A 25,383-nucleotide genomic window follows, 5' to 3' on the forward strand; every position below is an offset into this window, starting at 1 on the left:
CAGTTGCCGATAACTCGGTTACAAAACATGATCATCTCATACAATAAAATTTAGCATCATGTCTTGACCATATCACATCACAACGTGCCCTGCAAAAACAAGTTAGACGTCCTCTACTTTGTTTGTTGCAAGTTTTACGTGGCTGCTACGGGGTTAAGCAAGAACCAATCTTACCTACGCATCAAAACCACAACGATAGTTTGTCAAGTTGGTGTTGTTTTAACCTTCGCAAGGACCGGGCGTAGCCACACTCGGTTCAACTAAAGTTGGAGAAACTGACACCCGCCAGCCACCTGTGTGCAAAGCACGTCGGTAGAACCAGTCTCGCGTAAGCGTACACGTAATGTTGGTCCGGGCCGCTTCATCCAACAATACCGATGAACCAAAGTATGACATCCTGGTAAGCAGTATGACTTATATCGCCCACAACTCACTTGTGTTCTACTCGTGCACAACATCAACGCATAAAACCTAGGCTCTGATACCACTGTTGGGGAATGTAGTAATTTCAAAAAAATTCCTACGCACACGCAAGATCATGGTGATGCATAGCAACGAGAGGGGAGAGTGTTATCTACGTACCCTCGTAGACCGACAGCGGAAGCGTTATGGCAACGCAGTTGATGTAGTCGTACATCTTCACGGCCCGACCGATCAAGCACCGAAACTACGGCACCTCCGAGTTTTAGCACATGTTCAGCTTGATGACGATCCCCAGACTCCGATCCAGCAAAGTGTCAGGGAAGAGTTCCGTCAGCACGGCGGCGTGGTGACGATCTTGATGTTCTACCATCGCAGGGCTTCGCCTAAGCACCGCTACAATATTATCGAGGAGTATGGTGGAAGGGGGCACCGCACATGGCTAAGAAAACAATCACGAGGATCAACTTGTGTGTCTAGAGGTGCCCCCCTGCCCCCGTATATAAAGGAGCAAGGGGGGAGGAGGCCGGCCCTAGGAGAGGCGCGCCAGGGGAGTAGGATTCCTACTCCTAGTTGGAGTAGGTTTCCTCCTTTCCTAGTCCAACTAGGAGAAGGGGGGAAAGGGGGGAAGAGGGGAAGGAAGGGAGAGAGGGGACACGCCCCAAACCCCTTGTCCAATTTGGACTGGGCTTGGGAGGGGCGCGCGCCACCTCCTGGTCCTTCCCAGTAAGGCCCATTGCTTCTTCCTTGTATTCCCGTAACTCCCCGGTACCTCCGAAAATACCCGAATCACTCGGAACCTTTTCGATGTCCGAATATAATCGTCCAATATATCGATCTTTACATCTCGACCATTTCGAGACTCCTCGTCATGTCCCCGATCTCATCCAGGACTCTGAACTCCTTCATTACATCAAAACTTATAAACTCATAATATAACTATCATCGAAACCTTAAGGGTGCGGACCCTACGGGTTCGAGAACAATGTAGACATGACCGAGACATGTCTCCGGTCAATAACCAATAGTGAAACCTGGATGCTCATATTGGTTCCCACATATTCTACGAAGATCTTTATCGGTCAGACCGCATAACAACATACGGTGTTCCCTTTGTCATCGGTATGTTACTTGCCCGAGATTCGATCGTCGGTATCTTAATACCTAGTTCAATCTCGTTACCGGCAAGTCTCTTTACTCGTTCCGTAATACATCATCTCACAACTAACTCATTAGTTGCAATGCTTTCAAGGCTTATGTGATGTGCATTACCGAGAGGGCCCAGAGATACCTCTCCGACAATCGGAGTGACAAATCCTAATCTCGAAATATGCCAACCCAACATGTACCTTTGGAGACACCTGTAGAGCTCCTTTATAATCACCCAGTTACGTTGTGACGTTTGGTAGCACATAAAGTTTTCCTCCGGCAAACGGGAGTTGCATAATCTCATAGTCATAGGAACATGTATAAGTCATGAAGAAAGCAATAGCAACATACTAAACGATTGGGTGCTAAGCTAATGGAATGGGTCATGTCAATCACATCATTCTTCTAATGATGTGATCCCGTTAATCAAATAACAACTCTTTTGTTCATGGTTTAGGAAACATAACCATCTTCGATTAATGAGCTAGTCAAGTAGAGGCATACTAGTGACACTCTGTTTGTCTATGTATTCCCACATGTATTATGTTTCCGGTTAATACAATTCTAGCATGAATAATAAACATTTATCATGATATAAGGAAATAAATAATAACTTTATTATTGCCTCTAGGGCATATTTCCTTCAGTAGGACTCCCCTAGGGCGCGCCATAGAGAGGGACGGCCCTCCTCTCATCCACTCCTTTATATACGGGGGCAGGGGGCACCCCAAAGACACAACAATTGATCTCTTGATCTTTTAGCCGTGTGCGGTGCTCCCCTCCACCATAATCCACTTCGATCATATCGTAGCGGTGCTTAGGCGAAGCCCTGCGTCGGTACAACATCATCATCGTCACCACACCATCATGCTGACGAAACTCTCCCTCAACACTCGGTTGGATCGGAGTTCGAGGGACGTTATCGAGTTGAACGTGTGCAGAACTCGGAGGTGACGTGCGTTCGGTACTTGATTGGTCGGATCATGAAGACGTACGACTACATCAACCGCGTTGTGCTAACACTTTCGCTTTCGGTCTACGAGGGTACGTGGACACACTCTCCCCTCTCGTTGCTATGCATCACCATGATCTTGCGTGTGCGTAGGAAAATTTTGAAATTACTATGTTCCCCATCAGTGGCATCCGAGCCAAGTTTTATGCGTTGATGTAATATGCACGAGTAGAACACAAGTGAGTTGTGGGCGATATAAATCATACTGCTTACCAGCATGTCACACTTTGGTTCGGCGGTATTGTTGGATGAAGCGGCTCGGACCGACATTACGCGTACGCTTACGTGAGACTGGTTTTACCGCCGTGCTATGCACACAGGTGACTAGGGGGTGTCAGTTTCTCCAACTTTAGTTGAATCGAGTGTGGCTACGCCCGGTCCTTGAGAAGGTTAAAACAACATTAACTTGACAAACTATCGTTGTGGTTTTGATGCGTAGGTAAGAACGGTTCTTGCTCAGCCTGTAGCAGCCACGTAAAACATGCAACAACAAAGTAGAGGACATCTAACTTGTTTTTGAACGGCATGTTGTGATGTGATATGGTCAAGACGTGATGAGATATAAGTTGTTGTATAAGATGATCATGTTTTGTTGAAGTTATCAACAACTGACAGAAGCCTTATGGTTGTCACTTTATTGCGTAAGATGCAAGAGCCAAATAATTGCTTTACTTTATCGCTATGCGATAGCAATAGTTGGCGAGACGACCATGTGTCACACATTGATATAGATCAAGATGATGGAGATCATGGTGTCATGCCGGTGACGATGGAAATCATGACGATGCTTTGGAGATGGAGATCAAAGGCACAAGATGATGATGGCCATATCATGTCACATATTTTGATTGTATGTGATGTTTATCTTTTATACATCTTATTTTGCTTAGTTCGATGGTAGCTTTATAAGATGACCTCTCACTAATTATCAAGGTACAAGTGTTCTCCCTGAGTATGCATCGTTGCGAAAGTTCTTCGTGCTGAGACACCACGTGATGATCGGGTGTGATAGGCTCTACGTTCAAATACAACGGGTGCAAAACAGTTGCACACACGGAATACTCAGGTTAAACTTGATGAGCCTAGCATATAACAGATATGGCCTCGGAACACTGAGACCGAAAGGTCAAGCGTGAATCATATAGTAGATATGATCAACATAGTGATGTTCACCATTGAAACTACTCCATCTCACGTGATGATCGGACATGGTTTAGTTGATATGGATCACGTGATCACTTAGAGGATTAGAGGGATGTCTATCTAAGTGGGAGTTCTTAAGTAATATTATTAATTGAACTTAAATTTATCATGAACTTAGTCCTAGTAGTATTAGCATATCTATGTTGTAGATCAATAGCTCGCGTTTAGCTCCCCAGTTTTATTTTTGATATGCTCCTAGAGAAAACTAAGTTGAAAGATGTTAGTAGCAATGATGCGGATTGGATCCATGATCTGAGGTTTATCCTCATTGCTGCACAGAAGAATTATGTCCTTGATGCACCGCTAGGTGACAAACCTATTGCAGTAGCAGATGCAGATGTTATGAATGTTTGACTAGCTCAACATGATGACTACTTGATAGTTTAGTGCACCACGCTTAAACGGCTTAGAATCGGGACTTCAAAGACGTTTTGAACGTCATGGACCATATGAGATGTTCCAGGAGTTGAAGTTAATATTTCAAGCAAATACCCGAGTTGAGAGATATGAAGTCTCCAACAAGTTCTATAGCTAAAAGATGGAGGAGAATAGCTCAAGCAGTGAGCATGTGCTCAGATGGTCTAGGTACTACAATCGCTTGAATCAAGTGGGAGTTAATCTTCCAGATAAAATAGTGATTGACAGAATTCTCTAGTCACCATCACCAAGTTAGTAGAACTTCGTGATGAACTATAATATGCAAGGGATAACGGAAACGATTCCCAAGCTCTTCGTGATGCTGAAATCGACGAAGGTAGAAATCAAGAAAAACATCAAGTGTTGATGGTAAACAAAACCACTAGTTTCAAGTAAAGGGACAAAGGGAAGAAAGGGGAACTTCAAGAAGAACGGCAAGCAAGTTGCTGCTCAAGTGAAAAAAACCCAAGTCTGGACCTAAGCCTGAAACTGAGTGCTTCTACTGCAAATGGACTGGTCACTGGAAGCAGAACTACCCCAAGTAATTGGTGTTTAAGAAGGATGGCAAAGTGAACATAGGTATATTTGATATACATGTTATTGATGTGTACTTTACTAGTGTTTATAGCAACCCCTCAGTATTTGATACTAGTTCAATTGCTAAGAATAGTAACTCGAAACAGGAGTTGCAGAATTAACAGAGACTAGTTAGGGGTGAAGTGACGATGAGTATTGGAAATGGTTCCAAGATTGATATGATCATCATCGCACACTCCCTATACTTTCGGGATTAGTGTTAAACCTAAAATAAATGTTATTTAGTGTTTGCGTTGAGCATGAATATGATTGGATCATGTTTATTGCAAAACGGTTATTCATGTAAGTTAGAGAATAATTGTTGTTCTGTTTACATGAATAAAGCCTTCTATGGTCATACACCCAATGAAAATGGTTTGTTGGATCTCGATCATGCTGATACACATTTTCATAATATTGAAGCCAAAAGATGCAAAGTTAATAATGACAGTGCAACTTATTTGTGGCACTACCGTTTAGGTTATATTGGTGTAAAGCGCATGAAGAAAATCCATGCTGATGGGCTTTTGGAATCACTTGATTATGAATCAGTTGATGCTTGCGAACCATGCCTCATGGGCAAGATGACTAAGACTCCGTTCTCCAGAATAATGGAGCGAGCAACACATTTGTTGGAAATCATACATACTGATGTATGTGGTCCGATGAATATTGAGGCTCGCGGCAGGTATTATTATTTTATGATCTTCACAGATGATTTGAGCAGATATGAGTATATCTACTTGATGAAACACAAGTCTGAAACATTTGAAAAGTTCAAAGAATTTCAGAGTGAAGTGGAGAATCATCGTAACAAAAATAAAAGTTTCTACGATATGATCGCAGAAGTAAAATATTTGAGTTACGAGTTTGGACTTCAGTTAAAATAATGTGAAATAGTTTCACTACTCACGCCACTTGGAACACCACAGTGTAATGGTGTGTCCGAACGTCGTAACCATACTTTATTAGATATGGTGCGATCAATGATGTCTCTTACCAATTTACCACTATCATTTTGGGGTTATGCATTAGAGACAGCTACATTCACGTTAAATTGGGCACCATCTAAATCCGTTGAGACGACACCATATGAACTATGGTTTGGCAAGAAACCTAAGCCGTCGTTTCTTAAAGTTTGAGGTTGCAATGATTATGTGAAAAAGTTTCAACCTGATAAGCTCATACCCAAATCGGAGAAGTGTGTCTTTATAGGATACCCAAAAGAAAAATGTTGGGCACACCTTCTATCACAGATCCGAAGGCAAGATATTCATTGCTGAGAATGGATCCTTTCTAGAGAAAGAGTTTCTCTCGAAAGAAGCGAGTGGGAGGAAAGTAGAACTTGATGAGGTAACTTTACTTGCTCCCTTATTGGAAAGTAGTTCATCACAAAAATCTGTTCCTGTGACTACTACACCAATTAGTGAGGAAGCTAATGATGATGATCATGTAACTTCAGATCAAGTTACTACCGAACCTCGTAGGTAAACCAGAGTGAGATCCGCACCAGAGTGGTACGGTAATCCTGTTCTGGAGGTCATGTTACTTGACCATCGAACCTACGAACTATGAGGAAGCGACGATGAGCCCAGATTCCGCGAAATGGCTTGAGGCCATGAAATCTGAGATGAGATCCATGTATAAGAACAAAGTATGGACTTTGATTGACTTGCCCAAAGATCGGCGAGCCATTGAGATTATATGGATCTTCAAGAGGAAGACAGACGCTGATAGTAGTGTTACTATCTACAAAGCTAGAATTATCGCAAAAGGTTTTCAACAAGTTCAAGGTGTTGACTACGATGAGAGTTTCTCACTCGTATCTATGCTTAAGTCTATCCGAATCATGTTAGCAATTGCCACATTTTATGAAATCTGGCAAATGGATAAACAAAACTACATTCCTTAATGGATTTATTAAAGAAGAGTTGTATATGATGCAACAAGAGAGTTTTGTCAATCCTAAAGGTGCTAATAAAATATGCAAGCTCCAGCGATCCATTTATGGACTGGTGCAAGCATCTCAGAGTTGGAATATACTCTTTGATAAGTTGATCAAAGCATATAGTTTTATACAGACTTGCTGTGAAGCCTGTATTTACAAGAAAGTGAGTGGGAGCACTACAACATTTCTGATAAGTATACATGAATGACATATTGTTGATCGGAGATAATGTAGAATTATTCTGCAAAGCATAAAGGAGTGTTTGAAAGGAGTTTTTCAAAGAAAGACCTCGATGAAGCTGCTTACATATTGAGCATCAAGATCTATAGAGATAGATCAAGACGCTTGATAAGTTTTTCAATGAGTACATACCTTGACAAGATTTTGAAGTAGTTCAAAATGGAACAGTCAAAAAAAGAGTACTTACCTGTGTTACAAGGTGTGAAACTGAGTAAGACTCAAAGCCTGACCACGGCAGAAGATAGAAAGAGAATGAAAGTCATTCCCTATGCCTTGGCCATAGGTTCTATAAAATATGCCATGCTGTGTACAAGATCTATTGTATACCCTACATTGATTTTGGCAAGGAAGTACAATAGTGATCTAGGAGTAGATCACTGGACAGCAGTCAAAATTATCCTTAGTGGAATAAGGATATGTTTCTCGATTATGGAGGTGACAAAAAGGTTCGTCGTAAAGGGTTACATCGATGCAAATTTTGACACTGATCCAGATGACTCTAAATCTCAATCTGGATACATATTTAAAGTAGGAGCAATTAGCTAGAGTAGCTCCGTGTAGAGCATTGTTGACATAGAAATTTGCAAAATACTTACGGATTTGAATGTGGCAGACCCGTTGTCTAATTTCTCTCACAAGCAAAACATGATCACACCTTAGTGCTCTTTGGTTGTTAATCACATAGCAATGTGTACTAGATTATTGACTCTAGTAAACCCTTTAGGTGTTGGTCACATGTCGATGTGAACTATGGGTGTTAATCACATGGTGATGTGAACTATTGGTATTAAATCATGTGGCGATGTGAACTAGATTATTGACTCTAGTGCAAGTGGGAGACTGAAGGAAATATGCCCTAGAGGCAATAATAAAGTTATTATTTATTTCCTTATATCATGATAAATGTTTATTATTTATGCTAGAATTGTATTAACCGGAAACATAATACATGTGTGAATACATAGACAAACAGAGTGTCATTAGTAAGCCTCTACTTGACTAGCTCGTTGATCAAAGATGGTTATGTTTCCTAACCATAGACATGAGTTGTCATTTGATTAACGGGATCACATCATTAGGAGAATGATGTGATTGACTTGACTCATTCCGTTAGCTTAGCACTTGATCGTTTAGTTTGTTGCTATTGCTTTCTTCATGACTTATACATGTTCCTATGACTATGAGATTATGCAACTCCCGTTTACCAGAGGAACACTTTGTGTGCCACCAAACATCACAATGTAACTAGGTGATTATAAAGGTGCTCTACAAGTGTCTCCGAAGGTACTTGTTGGGTTGGCGTATTTCGAGATTAGGATTTGTCACTCTGATTGTCGGAGAGGTATCTCTGGGCCCTCTCGGTAATGCACATCACTTGAGCCTTGCAAGCATTGCAACTAATGAGTTAGTTGCGGGATGATGTATTACGGAACGAGTAAAGAGACTTGCCGGTAACGAGATTGAACTAGGTATTGAGATACCGATGATCGAATCTCGGGCAAGTAACATACCGATGACAAAGGGAACAACATATGTCGTTATGCAGTTTGACCGATAAAGATCTTCGTAAAATATGTAGGAGCCAATATGAGCATCCAGGTTCCGCTATTGGTTATTGACCGGAGATGTGTCTCGGTCATGTCTACATAGTTCTCGAACCCGTAGGGTCCGCATGCTTAAAGTTCGATATCGGTTATATTATGAGTTTATGTGTTTTGATGTACCGAAGGAGTTCGAAGTCCCGGATGAGATCTGGGACATGACGAGGAGTCTCGAAATGGTCGAGATGTAAAGATCGATATATTGGACGACTATATTCGGACATCGGAAAAGTTCCGAGTGATTCGGGTATTTTTGAAAGTACCGGGGAGTTACGGGAATTCGTATTGGGCCTTAATGGGCCATACGGGAAAGGAGAGAAAGGCCTCAAAGGGTGGCGCACCCCTCGCCATGGGCTGGTCCAAATTGGACTAGGGAGGGGGGGCACCCCCTTCCTTCCTTCTCCTTTTCCCTTCCCTTTTCCTTCCCTCCTACTCCTACTACTTGGAAGGGCTCCTAGTTCTACTAGAAAAAGGGGAGTCCTACTCCCAGCCATAGAGAGGGCCGGCCCTCCCCCTCCTTCACTCCTTTATATACGGGGGCAGGGGGCACCCCAAAGACACAACAATTGATCTCTTGATCTCTTAGCCGTGTGCGGTGCCCTCCTCCACCATAATCCACCTCGATCATATCGTAGCGGTGCTTAGGCGAAGCCCTGCGTCGGTAGAACATCATCATCGTCACCACGCCGTCGTGCTGACGAAACTCTTCCTCAACACTCGGCTGGATCGGAGTTCGAGGGACGTCATCGAGTTGAACGTGTGCAGAACTCGGAGGTGCCGTGCGTTCGGTACTTGATCGGTCGGATCGTGAAGACGTACGACTACATCAATCACGTTGTGCTAACGCTTCCGCTTTCGGTCTACGAGGGTACGTGGACACACTCTCCCCTCCCGTTGCTATGCATCACCATGATCTTGCGTGTGCGTAGGAAAATTTTGAAATTACTACGTTCCCCATCAGAATCCCCTTCAAAACAAATCTTTCACTTCCCTCCTATGATTGTGAACTTTGTCGGGATGATTCTGAGAAAACAACTCTTCACCCTTTTTGGGATTGCCCTTTTGCTTTTAGTTATTGGGACTCCATTCTTGTGCACATAAATAGAGGAATATCCGTCTATGATGAGATCATGATTCTAACACAAGCTCTACCACCCACAGTTGCTCTTGAGATTTCCATCATGGACTGCTGGCACATATGGATGCAAAGAAATGGTAAAAAATTCAAGGCTCAGCCCCCCTTTGTTAACTGATGAAGAAGATTTCTAGGACTGGTTTATTTTTACTTAGGCACGAGATCAAGAATAAGTTTGAAAGCAATCTTTGTAGTTGGATTGATCAGTTCCTGGACAAGTTTTATCATGTTACAATGGGATTCGCTAGAACTGACATTGGATAGTTGGCTAGCTTAGTAGCCTTTTATTCATTTTTGCCTATTTTTTTTAGAGAAAAAGCATGAAGCCCGACTTCAAATTAATGAAGCCATCAACTAGCTAGGATACAAAGGCCAAAACTTGACAAAAAATTGAAATGTCACAGGCATATCAACTCGAGATCAGAAGCTACAAGTAGCAAAGCTACAAACGCCATTGTCTACACTAAGAAACCACATTCAAGCTGCCGGAGTGCTCACTGCATCTAGAGCATCAGAGCAGAGGCCAACCAGAGACGCCAACGAACGCAGATGGGAGAAGCTGAACCGCATGGAGAGAAACCAGACACTGTCGTCGACCCAAAGAAGCCAATGTTGGAGAACGCAATCTCCCCTATGTCCATGTCGTGCCACTACACGAGGACCCCGTACATCGGCCAACAAACCATGAAGGTACCAGACAAGAGTCACCGAAGGATTGCAGACCAACCAACTCGCCTCCCACATCACCGACCGTCTAGAGAGCAAAACACCACCGCCGCCACCATCCACCAAACACCAGTTGACTGTGTATATTACAAAAAAAACTAGATTTTTTTGTTTTTTTCTAGTTTTTTCAATTCACTATTCACAAGGGGGACACGTGGAACCATGTCCATCAAATCCGGTCCAGCTAGTTACGCATTATTATGTGATACAATAATAACTCACATGATGTCGTGCATGGTACGCTAAATTAGTTGGGACGTCAATTGGAGTTGTTGAGCAGCAACGAGACCTAATACTACTCGGAGAGATAAATAAAGTACTGCAATGAATTTAACACGTACTGTTGGTATGGTAGTGATCTTGCCGTATTTTGAAATGAAACTTCATGATGATTTGGATCTTATCTAGTACTACCTTTATCCGGGTTTACTGGCCCCTCTCATATTATGAGTTATATTGACCATACGTTAAATATTAGTGAGATATATAAGTTATATGTTGCAAAAATAATGAGTAGGCAAGAACATTTCGGCCGGGTTCACAGTGGATAAAGTTGAATAAATTCAAAGCATTTTAGTAGGCAAGGGATGAGCTGATGCTGGTCATGATTCCCTCCCATAAAAAGACGATCACATGGGTAGGCAACGAGGAAAGAAAAAGAAGATGGATGATTAACACCACAGCACATGCGAGACGCGATTAGGTTATTTGGCGTCATGTATGTCGGTGAGACCTTATCCTGCTGCTATGAATGCTGTTGAGATGAGATGGAAGAAATCCAGATCCACCAACCGATAAGATAATTGCGACATCTTATCGTATCACGGCCCGGCGCAGCGCACGAAACTTCCCACGCGAACCGAACCGCCTACTCATTTTTACACTGCTGTACTACTACTCCGTTGGGATGGAAAAAGAAAAAAGGTGCGGCAAAGCCGTTGGGTTGAGATAAAAATAACTTGCGTTCCACGCACATCCCCATATTATGGTGTGGCTGGCCATGTGACTGACTGATTTAAGTCGCCACAAAATAAGCACGCAAGCTGAACAAAAGTGTGTTATTATTAGTAGTAAAAAAGAAAGGTGGTTTTGCCGGTCGCCGTCGTCGCGCCGGCCAAGCCAGAAAAAACGCATGCCTGGCCACCACGCCACGCCGCTCCAAACTCAACCGGAGCGGAACGGATCTCCACGAAATCATCCGCGTCGCCCATCACATGGTGACCCACCGCCGCGCGGCTGTCAAAAGAAAGAAAGAAAGCAAGCACTTCTTTTTAACGTCAGTGGTTCCCCGAACGAACCCGATCGCTCGCACCAGACGAAGGAGGCGAGGAGCTCCTTGTGTTTGGGTGGATTTGCCCTTTGCGTTGCCCCCACCCTCACCGGGCCACAGGACGAAACCAACGCCACAACAACTCACACCCCCTTCGCCCGCGACTTGCTCAGTCGCAGCGAGCCGGGCCACAAGACGCGAGCGTTCCGGTTCAGGTTGGGGTTGGGGTTGCGCTCCCTCGTTTCATCGTCGATCCGCCCGCCCCGCCACACCGGCCCGGGGGCAGACAGAGATCTCTCCCTCGCGCGCGCGTGCCGGCGGTGACAAATGCGGCTTGATTCGCCGGCGGACAAGCGGCGGTGAGCGATGCAGCCGGACCAGAACCAGCAGCGGAGGAAGGTGAGACCGTGCGCCAGGGGTTGCTGTTTGTTGCGGGGTGGTTGGCTGCCTTTCGGTGCCCGTGTGGGTTGTTGGCGCTTCGAGATCGGTCGGTTCGTCCGGCGGGTTGGATGAACCTACCTCGCCTCGCGGGAGGATTCTTTTTCTTTTTGATGGGATCCGGGGGGTTCCGGCGCGCACGCTCGTCAGAATTATCTCTTGCCATTGGTATCCTGCAACTTCTCTTCCCCTTCCGTCGACAATTCCTTCCTTCCGTATAGTTGAGGTTGTTGATTCCAGCTACGGAGTCCAACTGAATTCTTCTCTTCCATTTCTTATTGCGAAAAAGGGATCCTTTTCACTCCTGTTTCTGGATCACAATTCATCTCAATTATTAACACAAGGTTCTCCGTTGGATTTCCCTAGTGGGTGCTTTCCTGAAATCTTCTTCTGCGGTTGGGCTTGGGCACCGTTTTTTCTTGCTTTGTCCCTCTATAAAGGAAATGATATTCTTTTCTAACTTTTCCGTTCCATGCTAGTAGTTGAATACTCATTGCTTCGTAAAGGATTGCTGAGGCCTTTTCAACTCCTGTAATCAACACCAGGGGAAAGAAAAAAAAGGTGATTCAGATGCAACCTAAGAGGTGCCACAAACGCAAATGCGGTATTAGATTCGCTGAGTAGATATGTTTATCTCAACTCAACCCAATTCTGTGGTCTTCTTACCGTCCTTTTTCTTGCAAAAAGTTATAGCCAATCATCTTAATTGTCTCAGTGGATTAGGTTAGGTTGTCAATATATTCTATGCCCACTTGGGAGGCATATTGATATTGATATAGATGGTTTTATGCCCAAGAAAACATCCTTAAATAGTCATTCTTGGGCCCTTTGTGCTCCATAAGCGCTGTTTTCCTCATAGCTGGACGCCAAGGAGTTTTGCATCGGACAGGGAGTTGTAGCTACCTTCTTTGTGCGCGCGCGATCCAGAAGCTCACGGAATCCAACTTTTTGTGCTGTTCACAACTCTGTGAGTCAGTTGGATGCAGATTACAAGTCTGCTGTTTCAGTGGTCTGTTCGGTATGAAGTGACCTTTACACAAAATTTGGCTGTTGTATTGAGGAATTTTTTTTGGGGGCGGAAAACCTGGGTTTAACTTCTTTTTGTCATCTAAGTTGTTTCATTGAAAGCCTATGTGGCTAGTATGTGTTATCAACCTGGGGTTTATCCAAAGGATGAGCTGAACCTTTTCTGGTCCTTTACTAAGTTTATTTGCTGGCAGGCTGGGCCATCTGACATTGAGCTCAATGCTTGAGGCAGATATTACTCAGTAAATTGGGCCTTCTTTTCTGTATGTGTGTCTTTTGTTTCAGTTGCGGAAAGGTTCTCCATTGCGCAGTATTAACTCTGTTTTTTTCCACTTCTCTCAGGGTTCATCGGAGATGGACTTCTTCAGTGAATATGGCGATGCTAATAGATACAAAATTCAGGAAGTCATCGGTAAAGGGAGTTACGGTGTCGTTTGTTCAGCTATTGACCAACATACTGGCGACAAGGTGGCAATCAAGAAAATACACAATATCTTTGAGCATTTATCTGATGCTGCTCGGATCCTCCGTGAGATCAAATTACTCTGCCTATTGAGACATCCTGATATAGTTGAGATCAGGCATATAATGTTGCCTCCGTCAAGGAGGGATTTCAAGGATATTTATGTCGTCTTTGAGCTGATGGATACAGACCTCCACCAAGTCATCAAGGCCAACGATGACTTAACCAAAGAGCACCACCAGTTCTTTCTCTATCAGATGCTTCGTGCACTGAAATATATTCATACCGGTATGCTGCTTTTTTCAAATTGAGATCTGAATTAGCATACAGTTCTCTATTGTCGTGTTATAATCTTTCTTGAATATCTAGGAGTAGGTATTTTATCCATACCCTATCTGTAGATCGCTGCTGATGCTTTGCTCCGCTCCATGTGGAGCATACACAATTTGGAGAAATGCACTCACATAAAATTCACTCTAGTGCCAAAGTTAAAAAGGCACTATACGCACATTAACCAAAATTTAGCGCTAGGCATTTTGCTATCGCCTAGAGCCTAGGCCCTAGGCGTGCTTAAGCACCCGCCTTAGGCGCCCCTTTTTTAACCAAGTGCTAACCCAATAACCATGGCCGCCATATTTTAGAGAAACTTGTCCTTTGTCCCAGATTAGTTATGTTCTTGTTGATCATTTGTCTTCTGGTGATTTTGATATTTGGCCTTTCATTGACCTGAAAAATATCTCCCACTTTGTTTCATGCTTTTTGTTGTGAAATGTACACTTCTTTGTATTTACCTTTAATGTCATCATGATTATTTTCCACTATCCATTGTTGAGCTACTAACATTATCAGCTTCAAAAATCATCCATTTCCAATTTAAAATGTTCATTTACCATTGTCTGTGATCTGACCAATATTTATTTGATTGCAGCTAATGTTTATCATCGTGATTTGAAGCCAAAGAATATATTGGCAAATGCTAACTGTAAACTCAAAATATGTGATTTTGGGCTAGCACGAGTTGCATTCAATGACACTCCCACGACTGTATTTTGGACGGTATGTAAATTTTGGTAGACTAGAATCACATCCTGTGTTATTTGCCAAATTAGATTTGTATTCAAAGGTAGTCTTTTGGCACTTAATTTTTATCTTCTATTCATCATTGCTTGCAGGATTATGTTGCTACTAGATGGTATAGGGCTCCTGAGCTTTGTGGATCTTTCTTTACTAAGGTAACTAGTCTGCACATCTCTGTTGTGTTTGCTAGGATATCTTGTCCGCTACTTTCCACATAAACATGCCTCATGCAATTGCTGGGCAGGCTATGCTGTTTAATACCACATTATTCTTGCGCACATAGTAATAAAAGAAGATAAATCAGTGTCACAACTCACAACCTATACAAGGTTTCACTATGGTGTTCCATGTAGTTTGCAGCTGTGCTGTACAGTGGATATATATATATATATATACATGACATGAGACCGTATTCAAGGTTCATACGACTACTAGATCCTACGTAGTCAGCTGGTCTTGCTAATAAAATGACAATGCAAACCCTTCTAGAGCCTACTGTTTGAGTGTTTTCACAACTACAGAGTATATGCTACTAGTTATCATTAATACCTGATCTTTCACTCCTTAAAAGGCTCCGATGTTGAATTCAGGATGCTAAATTGGTTGTTCTGTGCAGTATTCACCAGCTATTGACATATGGAGTATTGGTTGCATTTTTGCGGAGATTTTAACTGGGAAACCTTTGTTTCCTGGTAAAAATGTAGTTCACCAGTTGGATTTAATGACTGATCTCTTGGGTACGCCATCACTGGATACTGTTTCCAGGGTACGCTTTTCCATTCATGATCCATGATCCAAAGTAAGGTATCCATAAATGTCAAGCATCCTAATCCCTTTGCAACTGCAGATCCGGAATGAGAAGGCAAGGAGGTACTTGAGTAGTATGAGGAAAAAACAACCGGTATGTTTTTCTGAGAGGTTCCCCAAAGCAGATCCTGCTGCACTCAAACTTATGCAGCGGCTTTTAGCATTTGACCCCAAGGATAGACCAACGGCAGAAGAGGCAAGTGTTTCTAGATAAAACTTCAGATTCAAAAACAGGTGTTAAAAACTTTGTCATTCTAACAATATTTATGTGCACATCATAATCAGGCGTTAGCTGATCCATATTTTAAAGGCCTTGGGAAGGTAGAGAGAGAACCATCCTGCCAGCCAATATCGAAATTTGAGTTTGAGTTTGAACGGAAAAAGGTGACAAAAGAGGACGTAAAGGAACTTATATTCCGCGAGATATTGGAGTATCATCCTCAACTTCTCAAGGATTACATGAATGGAACTGAAAAAACGAACTTCCTATATCCTAGGTTTTTACCATAAGATCTCCTCGACTTTTTTTCCATTAAATGCCAATTTTCATAACTGATCCGTTCTTGGTTCCTATGTTATTATGAAGTGCTGTAGACAATTTCCGAAGGCAATTTGCTAATTTGGAGGAAAATGGAGGGAAGGGAGGGGCAATCGTTCCATCGGACAGGAAGCATGTTTCGCTCCCCAGGTACCCACTGCAAGATTTTACCAATAGTATATGCTGTTATGTTCTGCTTTTTGTTAAAAAAAGATGCCATTAAATTAAATAAATAGCTCATGTGTGCATGGTTAAAATATAGTTCTTTGGTGATCTCATGGTACTATGGAATCGCTTTACATGACAAAAGATGGTCAGGTAGTCAGGAATTTCAGTTCAAGTTTGATGATTTGGCACGATAATTTCAGAGACTGTCACTCAACTTTGCTTGCTGACATTTAGTTTGCATTTGACAGGACTACTACAGTTCATTCTACACCAATTCCTCCAAAAGATCAGAAGTCTTCCCAAGTTCCCCAAAGGATTCCAACAGGTAGTAGTTTCTCCTAAGTAGAAGTCTAGTGTTCTATTTTCTTCAGATAGCACCAATATGACATGTATATATCCTTTGCTGCAAAATTTGCAGGTAGACCAGGAAGAGTGGTTGGCCCGGTAATACCATTTGAGAATTCATGTGCTATGGATCCTTACAGTCAACGAAGGGTGGCGAGGAATCCAGTACTTCCTGCAGCTGCTACCAATGTATCAGCATACGCATACCACCGAAAGTCAGACAGTTCAGAGAGAGAGTTACAGCAGGAGCTTGAAAAAGACCGCATGCAGTACCAGCCGATGCAGCGTTTCATGGATGCCAAGATGGTCTCCCCTGACTTGAGGTCTACCTCCTATTACATGCCAAAGGGTGCCCCAAAAGCCGATGTAGCAGAAAGGACTGGTTTGCAGCCAAACATGATGCAGGGAATTGCCCCGTTTAATGGCATTGCTGCAGTTGGAGGTAGCTACAATAAGGCCAGTGCTGTTCAGTATGGAGTTTCAAGGATGTACTAAGTGATCTAGTGCAATGACCACTTCCAAAATGCTTGGCTTAGCTGAAGTAATAACATGGAAATCGAAGTACTTCCTGAGTTGCCTTATGGGCTGAAGGTTCAGACAGTGGATCGATGATCTTCGATCGAGGAGGAAGTTGATGTCTCATGAAGAACAAAAAAAATAAGATTATGCAAAGACAACATCCTGCCTCTTGATCTAGCTGCCAAGGAAAGAATGACATCTGGTAATTTGCTGCTAAGGGGAAAAGCCGAAGTTGGGGGTACAAGATGATTGAGGTCTATGTACTTTGAAAGAACGGAAACATATCGGAATAATGGAAATGGTGAACTTCTGTACATAAATAACTTGATTTTTCTTTGTATTACTGTCGGCGAGAGCTGTCAGTTTTGCTCCATATTCATGTGGCAATGTGATTTATTTTTCTGGGTTTGAAGCACTTATGCAGTTATGCTTCTGTAGGAGTTCAGCGTTGTAATACTTTGGAGTATGTTTAGATCTGTAATAGAATAACAAGACCAAACTTCAGTAAGATAGAATGGTAATGAACTGCTAGTTTTGGGGGTTGTTGGCTCAACCGTGGTACATATTAAACCAGAGTTGATATAGAGGAACAGTAGAAACATAAAATAGCAAGGTACTGATCATTTCCAAATTAACTGAATGGCTAGCCTTGTCATAAAAGTTTGATGAAGTCAATATATCAACGTTTGCTTCATCACAAAATACATTTGGTATCTGTTCACGAATATAAGATGTTTTAGATTTAGATATTTTAATTGGACTACATACGAACTAAAATGAGTGAACAAACACACTAAAACATGTCTATCCATTAGAGAAAAAAACTACTCCCTATGATTAATATTGACCGGGGAGTAGAACTTGTATTTGTGAACAAAGGGAGTGCATTCGAAAACTTAGTCAAATACTAGAACGGTGGGCGGACTTTGCTGCGCCGTTGGTGTTGTTGAGTTTTCATTAAAAAAATTACTTACTCTATTTCAAAATATAAGGTGCATTATTTTTTGAGAAGTTATAAAACTTCTTTAAGTTTGATCAAATTTGTAAAGAAGTATGTCAAAATCCATAATATAAAATTGGTATCATTAGATTCATCATGAAATGAATTTTCATATTTTTATTTATCTAGTACCGTGGATGTCGATATTTTTCGCTCTGAACTTGATCAAAGTTAAATAAATTTGACTTCTCAAAAAACCAATACACCTTATGTTCTGTAACTGAGGGAATATTTAGTTTGCTGAGTGGAGAAGATAATGAAGTGTGTTTTATTTTTATTTATATAATGTGATGTTTTGGTGGCTTTTCGAGGTGTGATTCTATGTTATCTGCTAATCAACCCATATTTATGGGGTAAAATTTCTCGGTCGGTGGCTGCATGTACTATATTGACGCTACAGTACCACATGGCGACGCTTCTTTTTTGTAGGTGGTGAGAGGGTGTGCCAGATTGATATTCTTTTATAGGCAAGTTGCCGCTAATTGATTTGAAAAATCGTTGGTGACAAGAGTGATGGTGATGGGCTACTCTCTCACCGAGCGCCAGAGCATTGCTGACCGTCTGAATTGTCAGCCGGGTTCCTTCCCCACGACGGTACCTGGGGATACCCATTAGTGACTCCCGGTTGTCCGTCGTCGAGTTGCGGCTGACGATGGCCAAGCTCCAACTCCGTATCGAGCCTTGGCAGGGTACATGGTGTCCAAGGCAGTGCAGACAGTCCTCATCAACTCCTCTCTGTCCAGCCTGCTCCTGTTCATCACGAGTTTCTACAACCTCCATGAGACACTCCATCATGAGATTGCCAAGGTCCAGGCCAGATTCTTCTGGGCCGGGAGGGTGATAAGAAGAAATACCATATGGTCCGTTGGCCTGATATTTGCAAGTCGCACGACCAGGGTGGGCTCGAGATCATGTCCTCCAAACGCATCAACATCACCCTGGTGACTAGCTGGCTTTGGTGAATTGCGAATGGGGATGACGACCTTTGGCTTGACATCATCCGGGATAAGTATCTGCACAGTCAACTGCTTGCCTTCTGTCAGTGGTCTGGCGGATCGTAGTTCTGGCAACCCGTCATCCAACTACTCCCGGTTCTCCGGATTGGGACCTCCATCTCGATTGGGTCCGGCGCCGCCACCTTGTTCTGGTTCGACAGGTGGGCTAGGGATCTCCCATTTGTTGCCCGGTTCCCCGATTTGTTCTCCATCGCGGTGGAACCTAGGATCTCCATCGAGGTCGCCCTTATTTACTTAGGGCGCCTCACGTTCCGGCGACAATTTGGGCCTCTGGACCTTGTTGCGTGGCACGAGCTCCTTGACTGCATCGCTCTTCACAAGACGTACATGGATCTAGCGACCGATCGCATATCCTGGTGTCTAGAGCCTTCGGGTGTCTTTTCCACTAAATCCCTGTACTAGGCTATTGCACCCACACCTGCCCCTTTGCCTCTATCTGTGGTGAGGATTATTAGACTGTCGCTGAAGATTAGGATCTTCTTGTGGCAATGGATTCGGGGCCGGATCCCTTAAGGTGCGGAGGTCCTCAAGAGGAATGGTCCTAGTGACAGGATGTGCCCCCCTATGCAGGATAGACGAGGACTCGAATCACATCTTCTTCACTTGCGTGTCCGCTCAATTTCTCTAGAGTTCCTTGCGGGAGGTGGTCGGTGGACGGTGGTGTAACAACAACTTCCTTTTCTCTGAAATCCAGGCCTCCCCTTAGCCTGGCCACCACATAGGTGGTTGGGGATTGGGGTCCTTGCTTGGACGTTGTGGATGGTCCATAATGAACTTGTGTCCAGCATGTGCCTCTCCGACATGCTATTGACGTAGTTTTTAAAATGTGTGGTTACTTGCAGCTATGCCGGCTGCTTTGCTGCCCTCGGGATCGAGACGCCATCAACATCATCATTGCTAACCTTCACGTGATGGCTCTCCGCTTGGCGCCGCCGCTCTGTCCGCCACCCCCCGAGCCGGATTAGCTTCTTCGCCTGATGTGCCACCATCTTTGTTTTGTTTTTAGGGCTTGCTGAGCTGTGCCCTCAGCAGAACCCTCTCGTACTGTCATATGTGCTACTTTTGCATGCATTTGCGGTGTGAACATTTGTAGTACCTTGTGGTGCTAGTGGTTTGCTTTATATATAAAGTGGGGCAAAAGCCTTTTTTCGGTAAAATCGTTGGTCCGGTCAAAATCGTGAACCAAATCCAAAATTAAATATCTCAATCGAATGAAAGAGCTGCAAAATTAGGGAGCATAGTGAATTAAAAGAATTGAATGAGATAGCTCCTTGAGAAGTTGTTGTCCCAGTCAAAATCGGATGAATTTAGTGGTTGATGGTATGAACATCTTTACCAACAAGAATTTACATACAACCTATTCAAGATAGCCAAAGTGTTTTTTTAAAAGCTCGCTTCCTACCCCTTTTTGGGCAAAACAATGTTTATTGATCAACGACAATGTTTACAGGGATAATGGTTGGGTCACAATGCGATCCAAACCATAGATGCCTTCCCCGAGGAAGAAGAACACCATATCTAGCTATGTTATGAGCTTCGAAATTTGAAGCTCAAGGTTCAAACACAAAATTGCAAGAGGTAAAAACAATCGCAGTCTCTACAATCTCTTTGATAATACCACCATAATTCCCTCCAGCCTGCTGATGAATGTGATTGATAACCTGCTTGCAATCGTTTCCTACCTAGACCTGGCCTGACCTGGCCACCTAGCGTACTAGCCCACTAGGCCGTGTGCTCGGCACATGGCGGACCGACACGCCACGTGACTAAGTGGGCTGTGCCTTGCACACAACACACCTGAGATAGTGCCTGGTCTGCAAGGCTAGGCCCGACCCCCTTTTTTCCTTATATTTATAATAGGCCAGAAGACTGAAAAAACAAAAACAACAACCCATAAGGCCAAAAACACACATCCGAATAGGACTAAACATACTGCGGGTTATCCTCTATTCTTGAAAAGTTGCAACTCATTACCTATTTTTTCCTCTTCATGCAACTATGCCACATTATCAAATCATGCATGTGGTCATAAGTTACAATTTGTGCACTAATCTATTCATGCAACCATGCATGTTAATTTGCTTCACTTATTTTTGTGCGGGAACAGATGGTCATATTACACATTTTTGTAGCATGACGTACATATATTTGTACGTTGTACGCTTGGAGCAAATATATGTAGGTCATGTTACACACTTTTTTTGTAAAAATGGCACCTAGTGTGACTTCAATCCAATAGAACTCTCTTTTTATACAACATTTTGTCACATGCTTCATATACTTTATTGTTTCCAAAATATATCCTGAGAGCATTCTTAAATTTGTTTTTGTGATAGTTTTAGCTCTTTCAGCATCTATTTATGCATATAGTTTACCAAGGTTGCCGCAGCAACATGCAGGCCATCATCTAGTATCGATTGTTTGTCTAAAAAGAACATGTGTTGCGCCTGGGCCCGACACGACACAGTTATGAACGTGCCTAGGTGGTCTGCCATTCCTGGCACGTTTAAACATAAGTTGGGCTGTGCTATTCCGTGCCGGCCCACTTGGCCAGGTTTAAGCGTGGTTAATGTAAGAATACTTTGTCTGGTCTTTTTTTACTACGCATATAAGATTTTTTCCTTTTACTCCTAAAAAAGAAGATTTTCCTTTTGCTCAGAAAAATAAGATTTTCCAAAAACCTCTAAAAAATATTTTCTAAAGTTAAACTTCGTAAAGTTTGACCAAATTTATACGAAAAAATATCAACATCTTAAATACTAAAGTTATACAATATGAAATTAAATTCATGACGTATCCAATGATATTGATTTCGTATTATGAATGTTAATATTTTTTTCTACAAAGTTGGTATAATTAAACTTTATAAAATTAAATTTATTAAATTTGACTTCACCCAAAGATGAAATGACTGGAGGGAGCGGTACTATAGGCGTTTACAGGTTTAATTCTTCTGATCTACGATTTCTTTCATTGGCGTTGGTTGTTAGTCTGGTGCGTTGGTCCTATGGAATCTTAGCATGATGACTTCCTGACTGTATACTACAACAAGGTTTGCCCGGTTTAAGTGAGGGAGGGGCGATGAGGCAGCGCGCCTTTGGTGCGTTCCAGTGCTTGTAGTCCTCGCTAGGTGGTTGATACGTCTCCATCATATCTACTTTTCCAAACTCTTTTACCCTTGTTTTGAACTCTAATTTGCATGATTTGAATGGAACTAACCTAGACTGACGTTGTTTTCAGCAGATGTGCCATGGTGTTATTTTTGTGCAGAAATCAAAGTTCTCGGATTGATTTAAAAATTTACGGAGAATTTTTATGGAATATATAAAAAATACTGGCTCAAGAAGGTACCATAGGGGGGCCACCCAGAGGCCACAAGCCCTGGGGGCGCGCCCTGCATGCTTGTGGCCCCTCTGGACCTCCTTCGACCCTAACTCCAACTCTATAAGTACCTATACGCAAAGAAAAAATCAGGAAGAAAGATTCATCGCATTTTATGATATGGAGCCGTCGCCGCCTCCTGTTCTTCATCGAGAGAGCTGATCTGGAGTCCGTTCGGGGCTCTAGAGAGGGGAATCCATCGCCATCATCATCACCAACCTTCCTCCATCACCAATTTCATGATGCTCACTGTCGGAAATGAGTAATTCCATCGTAATCTTGCTGGACGGTGATGGGTTGGATGAGATTTATCATGTAATCGAGTTAGTTTTGTTAGGGTTTGATCCCTAGTATCCACTATGTTCTGAGATTGATGTTGCTATGACTTTGCTATGCTTAATGCTTGTCACTAGGGCCCGAGTGCCATGATTTCAGATCTGAACGTATTATGTTTTCATGCATATATGTGTGTTCTTGATCCTATCTTGCAAGTTGTAGACACCTATTACGAGTTATGATCCGCATACCCCCAAGGTGACAATAATTGAGATTATTTCCGGTGATTACCATAGTTTGAGGAGTTCATGTATTCACTAAGCGCTAATGCTTTGTTCCGGTTCTCTATTAAAAGGAGGCTTTAATATACCTTAGTTTCCATTAGGATCCCGTTGCCACGGGAGAGTAGGACAAAAGATGTCATGCAAGTTCTTTTCCATAAGCATGTATGACTATATACGGAATACATGCCTACATTATTTTGATGAATTGGAGCTAGTTCTGTGTCACCCTAGGTTATGATTGCTACATGATGAATATCATCCAACACAATTATCATTGCCGATCCATTGCCTATGAGCTTTTCACATGTTGATCTATGTTAAGTTACTTTCGTTGCTACTGCTCTTACAATCACTACAAGCTGCTATTGTTACTTTTGCCACTGTTATCGTTACTTCCATACTATTTTTATACTAAATACTTTGCTACAGATATTAAGTCTTTCAGGTGCGGTTGAATTGACAACTCAACTGCTAATACTCGTGAATATTCTTTGGCTCCCCTTGTGTCGAATCAATAAATTTGGGTTGAATACTCTACTCTCGAAAACTGTAGTGATCCCCTATACTTTTGGGTTATTAGTGGTCCACGGACATGGTTGTAATTTTTATTGCTTCCGTTGTTTTTTGTACTGCCATGATTGAAGATGAATAGATTGGAAATTTCTCGAAAAAAAGATAAAAGGACCGGAGGGAGCAGTACTATAGGCGTTGCCGACCACTCCCACTTGGCATTCTAACCATCGAGCGTGCGCTCTCCTTCGCACTGCTGGGAGCTCCACTCCCCGACGCTCGCAACGACCCTGCACTAGCCGAAGTCTCATCCCCCGGTCTCCTCTCCTTTTCTCCGCGGCCACGCTCCCCCACTAGCAGAGCTGTCCTACACCTACGCTAACCTGGTCCTCCCTCCCCCAACCCTCAACTCGCCTGCAAACTCCTTGTCCGTCACCCAGCCAGGTCAGCAGCAAGGTGAGGCCATTCTACTATAGACCCCCTATTGGTGCAATAATCTGCCATCCTTATGTTTTGGAGTTTGTTGACATAAACAGTATGGGACTTATGTGTTTGCTAGTGCACACATAGTAATAAGTCCCTAGAATCAAGAGGAGTTTGATTCAAACGACGAAGATAATCCCATGCATGGCAGTGAAGGTTATCATCGAAGATTATGACAACAAGAGTGACCCCTCAAAAATTGTTGACGCTAAGCAATTGATTCGGTGTTCGTCGGAAGGAAGTGAATGCGACCGAGAAGATCGAAGACGAAGTGAAGACTAGCATTTATTTCATTGTTTCTCTTCTCTTTATTGAGTCACAGGACCACCATACTATTAAGAGGGGTGTAGCGTTTGAAACTTTGATTCTCTGATGCTAAACCCAAATCTTATGAAAGTTGCGAGAGAAATCTCTTTGTGTTCCGAGCAAATACTTGCCAGCAAGAGACCATGATCTTCTTCGCTGCGAGAGATTTGTCTCTGACCGATGAGTTAGCATTACTTGGTCCTCAAGTAATGTTACTGTTGCTCTTGAAATCCGACCATTGTAAATGTGTCGGTTGGCCATTGGCTGGACCGCGTGTCCAAAATGGTCATTTTCCACCAGGGAAAGCTACGACTATAAATAGCCACCCCGCATAAGCGTTGCCCGGTGGTTGCTCCGTTTGATTGTGAGAAGATTGTTGAGAAACCCTCTCCAGAGTGATTTGAGTTTAAAAATCCACCAAGAGAAAACCCATAGAGCCAAAAAATTAGATAGTGGTTCAACATCACTCGAATCTAAGTCCAGTTTGCTCCGCCTATTACTCTTGAGAGCTACAAACTCTCTAGACGATTAGGTGTCAATTTCTTCAGAGACCAAGAGTAATTATGGTTCTCGAAGAAGAAGTCTGTAAAGGTTTGGAGATCGCCTCAAGTATCTACCACGAGTGATCGATATTGGTTGATGAACCAATTGCCGAGGAGAATAGGGCGAAGAGAGTTTATCTTCTATGTTAAATCACAACCCCTCTAACCAAATGTAGTCCTTGTGCATAAGGACAAACTGGTCTACCAAATTCCTTGTCGCCATCGAGCATCACTGGTTACTTCTGCTTCTCCTCTTTACATTCAAACTGTCTCTATCATGTGATTTGTCTCGATGCATGCTTTCCATTCGGTAGTTTGTATTCACTGACTGTACGCTGTTTTCATTCGCTCCGCTGCTGGGTTCTGAGATTTTTGATATTTCTGAAGAAAATTTAAAACTCCCAATCACCCCCTCTAGTAGACATACTTTGTTCCTACGATTGGTATCAGAGCAAGGTACTCTTCGACTCTGCTGATTTTGGTCTAACCACCTTGGAGTTTAAGTAT

The 25,383-nt window shown here is 42.8% G+C and overlaps 1 protein-coding gene across 3 annotated transcripts; it reads left to right on the forward strand.

Annotated features, from left to right (window-relative positions):
- Nucleotides 1-11,714: 11,714 nt before the first annotated feature.
- LOC543037 (mitogen-activated protein kinase 8) lies at nucleotides 11,715-17,641 on the forward strand. Of its 3 annotated transcripts, XM_044484871.1 has the most exons (11): nucleotides 11,715-12,096; nucleotides 13,504-13,912; nucleotides 14,553-14,680; nucleotides 14,797-14,856; nucleotides 15,318-15,467; nucleotides 15,549-15,704; nucleotides 15,794-16,005; nucleotides 16,095-16,196; nucleotides 16,309-16,364; nucleotides 16,463-16,539; nucleotides 16,633-17,641. In XM_044484871.1, the coding sequence occupies exons 1-11, from the start codon at nucleotides 12,064-12,066 to the stop codon at nucleotides 16,660-16,662; spliced, it is 1,413 nt and encodes a 470-aa protein (XP_044340806.1). In that variant the 5' UTR covers nucleotides 11,715-12,063; the 3' UTR covers nucleotides 16,663-17,641. The 3 variants fall into 3 exon arrangements, with proteins under 3 accessions (XP_044340806.1, XP_044340804.1, XP_044340805.1); XM_044484869.1 differs by lacking the exon at nucleotides 16,309-16,364 and having other exon boundaries at nucleotides 11,721-12,096; XM_044484870.1 differs by lacking the exons at nucleotides 11,715-12,096; nucleotides 16,309-16,364 and adding an exon at nucleotides 12,935-13,153.
- The last annotated feature ends 7,742 nt before the right edge of the window (nucleotides 17,642-25,383 follow it).

This window comes from Triticum aestivum, chromosome 3A (genome assembly GCF_018294505.1).
Source record: "Triticum aestivum cultivar Chinese Spring chromosome 3A, IWGSC CS RefSeq v2.1, whole genome shotgun sequence".
Lineage (NCBI taxonomy): Eukaryota > Viridiplantae > Streptophyta > Magnoliopsida > Poales > Poaceae > Triticum > Triticum aestivum.

Bases quoted from the DNA above. Each gene is read 5' to 3' on its own strand.
- LOC543037 (XM_044484869.1), top strand. From the start codon at position 12,064: ATGCAGCCGGACCAGAACCAGCAGCGGAGGAAG. The intron at 13,913-14,552 runs GTATGCTGCTTT...ATTTGATTGCAG, and splicing joins ACTGAAATATATTCATACCG to CTAATGTTTATCATCGTGAT. The intron at 16,197-16,462 runs GTACCCACTGCA...TGCATTTGACAG, and splicing joins AAGCATGTTTCGCTCCCCAG to GACTACTACAGTTCATTCTA.